At 39.5% G+C, this 14801-nt stretch overlaps 2 protein-coding genes across 2 annotated transcripts in view; one reads left to right on the top strand and one right to left on the bottom strand.

Annotated features, from left to right (window-relative positions):
* The window catches only part of urp2 (urotensin II-related peptide), a gene marked incomplete at both ends in the record, with an annotated part of 30233 nt that extends 21412 nt beyond the window's left edge, over positions 1 to 8821 (top strand). The window contains 5 exons of the mRNA XM_079811901.1: positions 1262 to 1382; positions 5613 to 6080; positions 8431 to 8471; positions 8553 to 8706; positions 8790 to 8821. Coding sequence (XP_079668027.1) covers positions 1262 to 1382; positions 5613 to 6080; positions 8431 to 8471; positions 8553 to 8706; positions 8790 to 8821 — 816 coding nt within the window. The remainder of the gene's footprint in view (positions 1 to 1261; positions 1383 to 5612; positions 6081 to 8430; positions 8472 to 8552; positions 8707 to 8789) is intronic.
* A 2546-nt stretch (positions 8822 to 11367) lies between these two features.
* Positions 11368 to 14801, bottom strand: part of LOC307123073 (chloride intracellular channel protein 4) — a gene marked incomplete at its 3' end in the record, with an annotated part of 6419 nt that continues 2985 nt past the window's right edge. Inside the window, exons 3-5 of the mRNA XM_079811462.1 lie at positions 11928 to 12034; positions 11651 to 11832; positions 11368 to 11529 (exon numbers count right to left, since the gene is read on the bottom strand). Of these exons, the coding sequence (XP_079667588.1) occupies positions 11368 to 11529; positions 11651 to 11832; positions 11928 to 12034 (451 nt within the window). The remainder of the gene's footprint in view (positions 11530 to 11650; positions 11833 to 11927; positions 12035 to 14801) is intronic.

Here is a 14801-nt window from a genome sequence, read left to right on the forward strand (position 1 = left end):
AGTGACATAATGCTGGGTTGTTTCAACTAAATTGAAATATGGACAAACCCAGCCATTTGGGTTACATTTTTACAAAAAAAATGTTGACCTAAATGTTGGATTTGTCCATATTTGACCCAAAATTGGGTTGAAACAACCCAGCATTTTTAGAGTGTTTGATCAAAAATACATAAAAACCAGTAATATTGTAAATAAATAAAAAAAAAAAAAATTAATTGAAATAAACCAAAAAATAAAATATAAATACTAGATGGAAAAACTTTAGTTTAAATAAGTTTAAACTGAAGTACTAAAATAACTAAAACTGAAATAAAAATGTATTAAAGCTCTATATTCATATAAACGAATAAAAATGACAAAAGCACACAACAAAATCACTAAAACGGAGTGAAATTAAAATGAAAACAAAATATAAAATTACAACACACTATAATAATATTCTAATATACTAAAATAACACAGAAAAAATATATATGATCATATATATGATGTTTTTACATTGCTTTAACTCAAATTTTTAGAAGTTATACAACAATCAACTCATTGTTTAAATGACTTAAATATCCGAATTGACTGTACTTAAAAATTTAAGGCAGCAACTTTTTATTAACAGTTGTGCAATGACATCAAAACTCTCGGACTCCTATATTTAAAAAATACACCATAATGACATTACATTTTTTTTTTTTTTTTTATGTCACTAGTTTATAATTAGTTTAAATGCATCACAGTCGTCAAACGCCCTTCAGCTCATGCTAATTTCTTCTCATATGCATGAAGGCTATTTGCATTGGCGCACACATCAAACGTCGTCCAGATTCGGGATGGCCCTTTTGACCCTGTTGAGGAGTGGACAAAGTCATTGGGCGCGCCGCTGTGTAAGCAGTGATAAGGCACTTCTTAATGTGTTTGCACAGGAGCCGGAGTAAAAAGAGCCTCTGACGCAGAAGGGCCCACTGCCTGCCGCCAGCGTCACAATGCAGGACCCCGACACCAAACACAGCCCCAAATGTCACGCAACGCCTGGATGTGGCGGCGGGGGGGGGATGAGCAGCCTGATTGGATGCTGTCCGTGTGGGTGTCTCGGTTTAAAAGGCCCGGTGGATGAGCCGTGATGCTAGAGGAAGCGCGGCGTGAAATACTCACTTGACAAGCCTTCTCATCTTAGAGGCGCATCGGTGGACAAGACAGACAGACTGACTGAGACAGTAGATCGATCTAAAGCAGTTGCATTCATTTAACTGGACCGTCTCACCTTCAGGCCATTGAGATGTATAAGGTGGACATGTTGAAACTATTGACCGCGTTCGCTCTGCTTTCCGCCGCTTCTCTCTTGGATGCTGCTCCGTTGATGCCTGGAGAACCAGAGGCTTATGATGGAGGTAAGACAGGTCAAAAACCAACGCAGATGCTTTCTCCCCCATACATTTGACTATTTCACAATACACATTATCCTAAAGCTTTCAGAAAATCGTTGCCTTACAGTTGCATTTAGCATATAGTTTCCTGGGAAACGAACCCTTGGCCTTGGCATTATGCTCTGTATTTGAGCTTCAGGAAGGCTGAACTCGCGGTCCAAACTTGCAGACGCTCACAAAAAGGAATTATAAATGTTTCAAGAAGCAACTTCGTCTCAGATGTTTTTCCCTTTGGAGAAATAAAAACTTTGACAAAATCTTACACACTTTTGAGATGTCAAAAATGAGAGATTATTTTCTCATAAAAACATCTGAGAGAGAAATGACTCTATATCTTTAGTCTAGGAGAGACATCTCAGGACAATTCAGGTAAAACTATAGTTTTTTTTTATATGCATTGATCAATTGTGAGCCTTTTTTCCCCCCACTCAAAAAAAAAACGATGTATGATGCTGTTCACTTTATTTTCATCTATTATATTCGGTTTCTGGTTCAAATGTAATTGATTCATGTTAAACCAACTTAAAACCGTTACTCTTTGACATTACTTGATGTTTTCATGTTTCAATCAAGTAACCCTAAGAAATAAGACTTTCACTTCCCATCATGCTTTGCAAAGGGGCTGAATTCGAAGACTAAATGTTTAAATAAAGTGCGATTTGATGCATTTTTAACAAGATGAGAAAATTGAGAGACTTTTTAATGCTTAATGTTTTGTTATGTTGGTATTTAAAAGTTTGTGTTATGTTAGTGTTTTTGTAGGTTACACTCTAAAAAAATGCTGGCTTAAAAACAACCCAAGTTGGGTTGAAAATTGAGCAGTGAAAATTGATTTAACCCAGTGAATGGGTTGTTTTAACCCAGCAATTGGGTTGTTTTAAACCAGTGAATGGGTCGTTTTAACCCAACTGTTGGGTTAAATGTGTTCTCATAACAAACCAATCGCTGGGTTAAAACAACCCAATTTCTGGGTTAGTCCATTTTCAACCCAACTTGGGTTGTTTTTAACCCAGCATTTTTTAGAGTGTACCATTGGGTGAAGTGTAGAGCATGCGCTTGGGGTGAGGACCTACTAATAACTATTAAAGTTGTTTTAATAATAAAAAACTACTCTGGGCATGCCATGGATGTAACAAAACCATCTTAGCCAATAAAATCTTGTAAAAGGTTTCGTAAATGCTCTCAAAAGCTATTCTTTGAATTAATGTAATTAAATAATGGAAAGGATTTCCATATGATTAAATGGCTTTCTTTCAGCATTAAGCACTTTTGTTAGGCTAACTTAAATAAATTAGTTGGTCCAAAACATTGCAAATTAGTTGGGGTGACACTATTAAATGAAGCTGTGCCTAACCATAGTAAATAAGTTGAATCAACCTTAATAAATTAAGTTGACCCAACGTAAGTACATTAAATTGGAATAACAGAACTGCATCATGCTGAAATAAAGCAAGTTAATCATGTGGAAATACTTTCCATGATTTTTTTATGTTCATTCAAAGAGTTATTTTTTTGAGTGTAGTCTTTTTTTCAGACATTTAAGTGTGTATTTTATCTGTATATTTCATTTTTGTTTTATAAGTCTGTGAGTTTTCTCCACTTCAGCAGCATATTCATATATCATTCACATCTTTTAATTCACAATAACTTGGTGAAAATGTGTTTTTTTTCCTTGATGAAAAAGCATTTAACTCCATTATGTCAACAAAATCAACCATGAAATTTGAATCTGGCTTTATCCAACGTTCAGATTTCTGTTCTGGCCAGATATTAGTGCATATTAAAATCATTCTTTCTTTGCATTAACATTTGAGAACAGTTGTCTGTGATTCATCAAGTACGGTGGAATCTATTAGTTAACATTTCCAGGTGTCTCATCTGTGATCTCTCTATCCTGTGGGATGTTCGTTTCGCTGTCGTCAGGCCTACAGACTCAGAGATGGCGCTGGACCAAGATAATTAGTCCAGTGGCGCCGGCTCTTGTTGGTCTTGTGCTGTCCGCACTTCCAGTGTGTGCAAACCTTAAATCTGTCGCTTCTGGACTCGTCCTCCTGCTAAAATTGGCCCAAGTAGAAGTTTCAAGTAGGGTTATGCAATGCTTGAATTAGGTCATCAGGTCTCAGCGGATCACATTTAGGTTAAATACAGAATTTCTTGACCTGGATCTTCACGAGTTATTAAATGCACGAAAACTAGGCCATTCATAAATCAGCAAGTGCATGCACTAATAGGTCGTGCTAATGTTTTACCATCTAGTGCACTTTTTCATTGCAACAATGAAAAAGTGTTTTTAATGGAGTGGTGGCAAGTTCAGAGTTTACAAATGCCCAAAATACCCGCCCACCACGTCACCGAAATGGTCGTCCAAGCAACTCTCTGGCTTCCCCAAGACTTCTGTCAACATGGATGCAGGCAATGAGCGGCTCCACATGTGTTTGTACATGAGTGTGAGCAAGCGATTTGTCAGCGTCTACCTCAAAGATCAGAATGATGATGAACAACGGGTTACAAAGTTCCTCGGACAAAAGGCATTTATCATCGGTTATGTCGTGTATGTTTGTCCAAGCCAAGAAAAGGCCTTTAAAGGGATGTTTGATGTTCGGAATGTCTCTCTTTTCAAGGTTCTCAGCGCATTGGCATTTCCCATTGACTTGTTTCTATGGGTATGGGAACAATCCCGTGTCAACAGGACTTAGATTCGGTACGCCACTAAATGAGACAAACCCTTTCAGAGAGCAGAAGGAAGCATCATTCTGGTACCAACCATAAAGTGGGATTTTAGAGACATGCAAACACTTTTCTGTTGCTGAAACTAATTGAGTTGCATTCCGCTGAGCACTAAAGCAGTAATTCAAGTATTATTCATGTTTTATCCGTGCACAACATTATTATTTTTTAACTCATGTGTGCTCATAATCTTACTCTAATGACGAGGATGGGGCAACCTGTCACTCACATGAGATCGACCAATAGCAAACCACAACCATCCAATCAATTCCCCACAGACAAAGTCAAGCCCCGTCCTACATTTGTTCTTGTTTGCAAAGCAATCAGGAATAACATTATGAGCACTGACAGCTGAAGTGAATAACACTGATGATCTCTGTTAGTGGGTGGGATATATTAGGCAGCAAGTGAACATTTTGTCCTCAGAGTTGATGTGTTAGAAGCAGGAAAAATGGGCAAGCGTAAGGATTTGAGCGAGTTTGACAAGGGCCAGATTGTGACGGCTTGACGACTGGGTCAGAGCATCTCCAAAACTGCAGCTCTTGTGGGGTGTTCCCGGTCTGCAGTGGTCAGTCTCTATCAAAAGTGCTCCAGGGAAGGACCAGTGGAGAACCGGCCACAGGGTCATGGAGGACCAGTGGAGAACCGGCCACAGGGTCATGAAGGACCAGTGGAGAACCGGCCACAGGGTCATGAAGGACCAGTGGAGAACCGGCCACAGGGTCATGAAGGACCAGTGGAGAACCGGCCACAGGGTCATGATGGACCAGTGGAGAACCGGCCACAGGGTCATGGAGGACCAGTGGAGAACCGGCCACAGGGTCATGAAGGACCAGTGGAGAACCGGCCACAGGGTCATGAAGGACCAGTGGAGAACCGGCCACAGGGTCATGGAGGACCAGTGGAGAACCGGCCACAGGATCAGGGAGGACCAGTGGAGAACCGGCCACAGGGTCATGAAGGACCAGTGGAGAACCGGCCACAGGGTCATGAAGGAACAGTGGAGAACCGGCCACAGGATCATGGAGGACCAGTGGAGAACCGGCCACAGGGTCATGAAGAACCAGTGGAGAACCGGCCACAGGGTCATGAAGGACCAGTGGAGAACCGGCCACAGGGTCATGAAGGAACAGTGGAGAACCGGCCACAGGATCATGGAGGACCAGTGGAGAACCGGCCACAGGGTCATGAAGAACCAGTGGAGAACCGGCCACAGGGTCATGGAGGACCAGTGGAGAACCGGCCACAGGGTCATGAAGGACCAGTGGAGAACCGGCCACAGGGTCATGGGCGGCCGAGGCTCATTGATGCACGTGGGGAGCGAAGGCTGGCCTGTGTGGTCCAATCAAACAGACGAGCTACTGGAGCTCAAAGAACCTTTCCATTATAATTTAGAAAGGTTTTTTAGATTATAAAAAGAAAACCTCTGTTTCATGCCGACTTTAACGTGTTCGTCTTTCCCTCCAGATGTAAGGAGAACCGGCGCGGATGAAATAAATACAGCACGAGCGAAGCTCCTGAGGACCAGACCAATGACGACATTTCCTGATGGAGATGGAAAGACTGTAGCGATGAGAGCGATAGACAAAATAATTACAGCGACAATTAGCCCAAGTGTCAGAGGCAAAACCTTAGACACAGATGTCAATAATCTATTAAAGACACTAACACGCCTTTATAACGGACGAGAGGAGATGGATGGATCTCTGAGGAGAGACCGCACAACCAGTTCCCCTGATTCCCTGCGGCACACGGAGAAGAACAGACTGTTCAGGCTGTCAGAGGCCATCGGTTCAAACGAGCAATCCGAGTCTGATCCCGTCACTGGGGATCCGGAGGCTCGAGAGGAGCTGCTGAAGATGTTGAGTGCACTTGAAGAGTTTCACAAGCTAGTGAACAGCACACTGAGCCATCGAATCACCATCATAACCAAAGGTGTGTTTGAATTTATATTAAAAAAAATGCATTAAATGTTCAAAACTGACAAAATATTTCTATTTTAAATAAATGCTGTTCTTTTAAACTTTCTATTAATCAAAGAATCGTGAAAACATGCATCAGGGTTTCCACAACTGTTTTCAACACTGATAATAACCAGAAATGCAGCAAATCCTCATATTAGAATGATTTCTGAAGGATCATGTGACACTGAAGACTGGAGTAAAATTACATTCTAAAATATATTCGAATAGAAACAGCTACTGTAAATTGTAATAATATGTGACTATTTTTACTGTGTTTTTGATCCAATTAATGCAGCCTTGGTATATATTTCTGTATATTATATAAGGGATGCACCGATATGAAAATGTGGCCGATATTGATAACCGATAATTCTTTATATTTGAAAGCCGATAACCGGCCAATAAATCTAAATTCAAATTTTTATATAATTTTTGATTTTATATAATTTTGAGATCCTTTTTTATAGGGATGCACCGAAATGAACATTTTGGCCGATACGATAATCCTTTATATTTGAAAGCTGGTGTATTGACCGATAAATCTAAATCCAAATCTTTATGTAATCTTTGAGATCCTGATTACAAATATAAAAAATTGTATACATTATATAGGGATGCACCGATATGAAATTGCGGCCGATACCGATAATTATTTATATTTGAAAGCTGATAACCGGCTGATAAATCTGAATCCAAATTTTTATATAATCTTTGTGAGCCTGATTACAAATATATATATTTTAATATATTATATATGGATTCACTGATATGAAAATTATGGCCAATACCGATAATTTGAAAGCTGGTAACCGATACATATTGGCCGAAAAAACAATTTTTCCCTATCATTTTTGAGTGCCTGATTACAAAGATATACATTTATACACTTTATATAGGAATGCACCGATATGAAATTGTGGCTGATACCGATTACCAATAATTCTTTATATTTCAAAGCTGATAACTGGCCGATCCAAAAAATCCAACTTTTTATATAATTTTTGATTTTATATAATTTTAAGATCCTTTTTTATAGGGATGCACTGATATGAATATTTTGGCTGATACCGATAACCGATAATTCTTTATATTTGAAAGCCAATAACCGATATATTGGCCGATAAATCTAAATCCAAATCTTTATATAATCTTTGAAAGCTGGTAACCGATACATTTTGGCCGAAAAAACTATTTTTCCCCATCATTTTTGAGTGCCTGATTACAAAGATATACATTTATACACATTATATGCACCGATATGAAATTGTGGCTGATACCGATTACCAATAATTCTTTATATTTCAAAGCTGATAACTGGCCGATCCAAAAAATCCAACTTTTTATATAATTTTAGATTTTAAATAATTTTGAGATCCTTTTTTATAGGGATGCACTGATATGAATATTTTGGCTGATACCGATAACCGATAATTCTTTATATTTGAAAGCCAATAACCGATATATTGGCCGATAAATCTAAATCCAAATCTTTATATAATCTTTGAGAGCCTGATTACAAATATATATATTTTAATATATTATATATGGATGCACTGATATGAAAATTGTGGCCGATACCGATAATTTGAAAGCTGGTAACCGATACATATTGGCCGATTAATCGAAATCCAAATTTTCCCTATAATTTTTGAGAGCCTGATTACAAATATATAAATGTATATACATTATATAGGAATGCACCGATATGAAATTGTGGCCGATACGATAACCAATAATTTTTTATATTTGAAAGCCGATAACCGATAACCGGCCGATTAATCTAAATCCAAATTTTTATATAATTTTTTATTTCATATAATTTTGAGATCCTTTTTTATAGGGATGCACTGAAATTAACATTTTGCCTGATTCTGATAACCGATAATTCTTTATATTTGAAAGTCGATAACAGATATATTGGCCGATAAATCTAAATCAACAATTTTATATAATCTTTGTGAGCCTGATTACAAAAACAAAAGTCTCAGCATTAAAAGCCATATCCCAAGCACACAATTATAATGTTCTCATCATAATTTTATGTAGCCGATATGACAGATATATGTATTTTATGTAGCCGATATTGCTCTGAACTGTATTTTCCTTTTTTGAAGTGATTCCAAGCAATTCAAACCCATCATGGTGAACAGTGCGTATCTGAAGTGTCTCAGCTGAAGGAAATAATACATTATTTATCGGCTTTAATATATCGGCCAAATTTTCATTTCGGCCGATAACAATATATATTGTGCATATCTACTATTACATGTATTTATATATTATATGTATATAATATTGCCTTTTGTTGTATTTTTGTAAAGGAAACAGCAATGGACGAGGTACCGGGAAAAAGAACAAAATGGTACGTTCAGTTTCTTAAACAATTACGAGCGTAAAGTTCAGTGTGTGCTTTATGCTATAAATAATATGTTATAATCCGCAGGCAGTGACAGACGGAAACCTGAAATCCACCACAGCGACAACTTTAGACAGCGGTGGGATTTCACCGAAGGCTAGCACTGACCAGATGGATCCCAAACTGAACGGAAAAGCCTTTAAAAAGTCTCTTCCATCAGCTAAGAAAACCAACAAAAGAGGTATGATGCAAAGCAACTGCTCGGGATAACAAAATGACAGATACACACGTGCATTAACTGCTATTTTTCTTTATTTAAAACAGTGTGCTTCTGGAAGTACTGCTCTCAGAACTGAGCTTCGCCCTCGCCCTCGCCTCACCGACCTCTGAAATGCCAAGCGACAAATCCTGTTCTCAAACATAGATGCTTAACCTCTTCTCAACGGAGCACGAGTAACACGACTGACCCCTCTGACCCCTGACCCCTGTGACGTGTGTACCCTTGATTTTGTGCACGAAACCCTGTTAACCTTCGATCTACAACATCTTCGTTGTTGCAAGCTCCAATAAAAATGACAAAGCATGCAAAAAATACTGTGATAATAAAGAGAACTTTATTTTTCTACAGATATCTCTCTCTCGGTGATCATTGCAAAATGGCGGCGCTCATGCGAGGTCACGCAGCTGCACTGATAAACAGCTAAAACAATCACATATCAATGAAGCAGTTTCGTCCTAAGCGTGGAAATGTGACTCATTTCAAAAACATCCATCAACCTGTGGAATAAAGCCTCGTGTGATGATATGAGAGCAGAGTTTCATTAACCATACATGGTGATATTGAAAATAATAAACATGATTTTCCATTTTATTATTTTAAATATAAAATGTAAATATAAAATGTATGTGTAAATATACTGGCCTGACCAGAAGAATCATAAGTAAAAATGCAGAACAAAATATATATATATATATATGCAAAAAAACAAACAAAAAAACAGAGATCCAGAAATATTGAGATCCATAGCCTAAAAGTGATTATGAGATCAATTTTGGTCAAGGCCATGGTGAACATTATGAATATACCATATCTAGTGTATCTTTATCATCCATGAAGACAGATAAGATACATAATTATGGAGTTGTATAGAGCACTAACTGACAGAATATTTCATCTCTCTCTCTCTCTGTTTTCCTGGTCCTGCCATTGATTGAAGGAAAACGATGCCAATCTACCGATTTATGATCAATACACCATAGTAATAATGCAGCTCCACCAGTGAGCGCACAAACGCACACACACACACACACACACACACACACACACACACACACACACACACACACACACACACACACACACACACACACACACACACACACACACACACACACACACACACACACACACATGCAGATACGCACACACACACACACACACACACATGCAGTTACACACATACACACGCATTAAGTTACACACACACACACACACACACACACACACACACACACACACACACACACACATGCATGCAGTTACACACACACACACACACACACACACACACACACACACACAACTCACATTTACACATGCATGCAGATACGCACCTACACACACACACGCGTACACACACACGCATGCAGTTACACACACATACACACGCATGAAGTTACACACACACACACACACACACACATACACACACACGCATGCAGTTACACACTCACACATACATACACACACACACACACACGCATGCAGTTACACACACTCACACACACACACACACACACACGCATGCAGTTATACACTCACACATACATACACACACACACGCATGCAGTTACATACACTCACACACACACACTCACAAAAACAAACACACTTACAAATGCATGCAGTCTCACACACATACAAAACACACACATTTACACATGCATGCAGTTATACACATACACACACATATGCACGCCGCACACACATTAACACATGCATGCAGTTACACACACACACACTTACACACGCATGCAGTCACACACACACACACACACACGCATGCAGTTGCACACACAAAATACACACATCCATGCAGTTACACACATACACACACACACGTCGCACACACATTTACACATCCAGGCAGTTACACACATACACACACACAGATGTTGGGTTTTCATGTTTTATGGGGACTTTCCATAGGCGTAATGGTTTTTATACCATACATATTGTATATTCTATCCCCTCACACTGCCCCTGCCCCTGCCCCTAAACCTACCCATCACACACACACACACACACACACACACACACACACACACACACACACACACACACACACACACACACACACACACACACACACACACACACACACACACACACACACACACACACACACACACACACACACACACACACACACACACACACACTGCCCCTGCCCCTAAACCTACCCATCACACACACACACACACACACACACACACACACACACACACACACACACACACACACACACACACACACACACACACACACACACACACACACACACACACACACTGCCCCTGCCCCTAAACCTACCCATCACACACACACACACACACACACACTGCCCCTGCCCCTAAACCTACCCATCACACACACACACACACACACACACACACACACATACACACACACACACACACACACTGCCCCTGCCCCTAAACCTACCCATCACACACACACACACACACACACACACACACACACACACACACACACACACACACACACACACACACACACACACACACACACACACACACACACACACACACACACACACACACATGTGATGGTGCCCACAGCAGTACTATGAGTTTCCACTACTTGTCAGGTCATCCTGAACTATTTGATCTTCTTGGCGACGTCCAGATAAGCGAACTCGATCTCCCGGTCAGCAGGGCAGGTGTTCATGAACTCTTCTCTCTGGTAGGCGTTATTCAAATATCGCAACACTCCGGTCATGTCAGCGGGAATCTCAAAACCTCGGTATTTCCTAGCGACAATCTACAAACAAGAGAATGCAGGGGATTAAACTGGACGGTCGGATGAAATCCAGCAAATGCATTCGAAATTACTGAGGAAAAAATGTGTGCATGCAAAGCTACTGTTGTAGGAGAGGAAGCACCTTCATGATGTGAAGTTTGGGAAGCAGGTTACAGTCGGCCAGAGTGAGGTCTGGTCCATCCAGAAACCCTCGTGTAGACGCAGCGGGATCCTCCACACTGTTGGCATCGATTTCCTCAGGCAGCGGCGACTGCAGATACTCATCCAGCCTCTTCAGGGACTTCAGAAGAGCTTTCTCCAGACCTACACACACACACACACACACACACACACACACACACACACACAATGAAAACAGAATTACAGAAGACAAGAGCCTAAAAACCCATGAGACTCACCCTCATTGGCTTCTTTACGAGGGTTCTTGATGTAGGCAGAAAACTTGGCAAACACATCAATTCCTGCGGTGTTGGATTCTGGATGCTTTGCTGCCAACTTTGGGTATCTAAGAAAGAAATTACTTTTGAGTAATGGAGTAATGGAGGAAAGTAATGAAGTAATGGAGGAAAGTAATGAAGTAATGGAGGAAAGTAATGAAGTAATGGAGGAAAGTAATGAAGTAATGGAGGAAAGTAATGAAGTAATGGAGGAAAGTAATGGAGTAATGGAGTAATGGAGTAATGGAGTAATGGAGTAATGGAGTAATGGAGTAATGGAGGAAAGTAATGGAGTAATGGAGTAATGGAGTAATGGAGTAATGGAGTAATGGAGTAATGGAGTAATGGAGGAAAGTAATGAAGTAATGGAGGAAAGTAATGGAGTAATGGAGGAAAGTAATGGAGTAATGGAGTAATGGAGTAATGGAGTAATGGAGGAAAGTAATGGAGTAATGGAGGAAAGTAATGGAGTAATGGAGGAAAGTAATGGAGTAATGGAGGAAAGGAGTAATGGAGGAAAGTAATGGAGTAATGGAGGAAAGTAATGGAGTAATGGAGGAAAGTAATGGAGTAATGGAGGAAAGTAATGGAGTAATGGAGTAATGGAGTAATGGAGTAAAGGAGTAATGGAGTAATGGAGTAAAGGAGTAATGGAGTAAAGGAGTAAAGGAGTAAAGGAGTAATGGAGTAATGGAGTAAAGGAGTAATGGAGTAATGGAGTAATGGAGTAATGGAGTAAAGGAGTAATGGAGTAAAGGAGTAATGGAGTAATGGAGTAATGGAGTAATGGAGTAAAGGAGTAAAGGAGTAATGGAGTAATGGAGTAAAGGAGTAATGGAGTAATGGAGTAATGGAGTAAAGGAGTAATGGAGTAAAGGAGTAATGGAGTAAAGGAGTAATGGAGTAAAGGAGTAATGGAGTAAAGGAGTAATGGAGTAAAGGAGTAATGGAGTAAAGGAGTAATGGAGTAAAGGAGTAATGGAGTAATGGAGTTATGGAGTAAAGGAGTAATGGAGTAATGGAGTAATGGAGTAAAGGAGTAATGGAGTAATGGAGTAATGGAGGAAAGTAATGGAGTAATGGAGGAAAGTAATGGAGTAATGGAGTAATGGAGTAATGGAGTAATGGAGTAAAGGAGTAATGGAGGAAAGTAATGGAGTAACGGAGGAAAGTAATGGAGTAATGGAGTAATGGAGTAATGGAGTAAAGGAGTAATGGAGTAATGGAGTAATGGAGTAATGGAGTAATGGAGTAATGGAGGAAAGTAATGGAGTAATGGAGGAAAGTAATGGAGTAATGGAGTAATGGAGTAATGGAGTAATGGAGTAAAGGAGTAATGGAGTAATGGAGTAATGGAGTAATGGAGGAAAGTAATGGAGTAATGGAGGAAAGTAATGGAGTAATGGAGTAATGGAGTAATGGAGTAAAGGAGTAATGGAGTAATGGAGTAAAGGAGTAATGGAGTAATGGAGTAAAGGAGTAATGGAGTAATGGAGTAATGGAGTAATGGAGTAAAGGAGTAATGGAGTAATGGAGTAATGGAGGAAAGTAATGGAGTAATGGAGGAAAGTAATGGAGTAATGGAGTAATGGAGTAATGGAGTAATGGAGTAAAGGAGGAAAGTAATGGAGTAATGGAGGAAAGTAATGGAGTAATGGAGGAAAGTAATGGAGTAATGGAGTAAAGGAGTAATGGAGTAAAGGAGTAAAGGAGTAATGGAGTAATGGAGTAAAGGAGTAATGGAGTAATGGAGTAATGGAGTAATGGAGTAAAGGAGTAATGGAGTAAAGGAGTAATGGAGTAATGGAGTAATGGAGTAATGGAGTAATGGAGTAAAGGAGTAAAGGAGTAATGGAGTAATGGAGTAATGGAGTAAAGGAGTAATGGAGTAATGGAGTAATGGAGTAATGGAGTAAAGGAGTAATGGAGTAATGGAGTAAAGGAGTAATGGAGTAATGGAGTAATGGAGGAAAGTAATGGAGTAATGGAGTAATGGAGTAATGGAGTAAAGGAGTAATGGAGTAATGGAGTAATGGAGTAATGGAGTAATGGAGGAAAGTAATGGAGTAATGGAGGAAAGTAATGGAGTAATGGAGTAATGGAGTAATGGAGTAAAGGAGTAATGGAGTAATGGAGTAATGGAGTAAAGGAGTAATGGAGTAAAGGAGTAATGGAGTAATGGAGTAATGGAGTAATGGAGTAAAGGAGTAATGGAGTAATGGAGTAAAGGAGTAATGGAGTAATGGAGTAATGGAGTAATGGAGTAAAGGAGTAATGGAGTAATGGAGTAATGGAGGAAAGTAATGGAGTAATGGAGGAAAGTAATGGAGTAATGGAGTAATGGAGTAATGGAGTAAAGGAGTAATGGAGTAATGGAGTAATGGAGTAAAGGAGTAATGGAGTAATGGAGTAATGGAGTAATGGAGTAAAGGAGTAATGGAGTAAAGGAGTAATGGAGTAATGGAGTAATGGAGTAATGGAGTAAAGGAGTAACGGAGTAATGGAGTAATGGAGTAATGGAGGAAAGGAGTAATGGAGTAATGGAGTAATGGAGTAAAGGAGTAATGGAGGAAAGTAATGGAGTAATGGAGGAAAGTAATGGAGTAATGGAGGAAAGTAATGGAGTAATGGAAGAAAGTAATGGAGTAATGGAGGAAAGTAATGGAGTAATGGAGTAATGGAGTAATGGAGTAATGGAGTAAAGGAGTAATGGAGTAATGGAGTAATGGAGTAATAGAGTAATGGAGGAAAGTAATGGAGTAATGGAGTAATGGAGTAATGGAGTAAAGGAGTAAAGGAGTAATGGAGTAATGGAGGAAAGTAATGGAGTAATGG

Source organism: Gobio gobio (genome assembly GCF_949357685.1).
Source record: "Gobio gobio genome assembly, chromosome: 3".
In the NCBI taxonomy this organism is placed as follows: Eukaryota; Metazoa; Chordata; class Actinopteri; order Cypriniformes; family Gobionidae; genus Gobio; species Gobio gobio.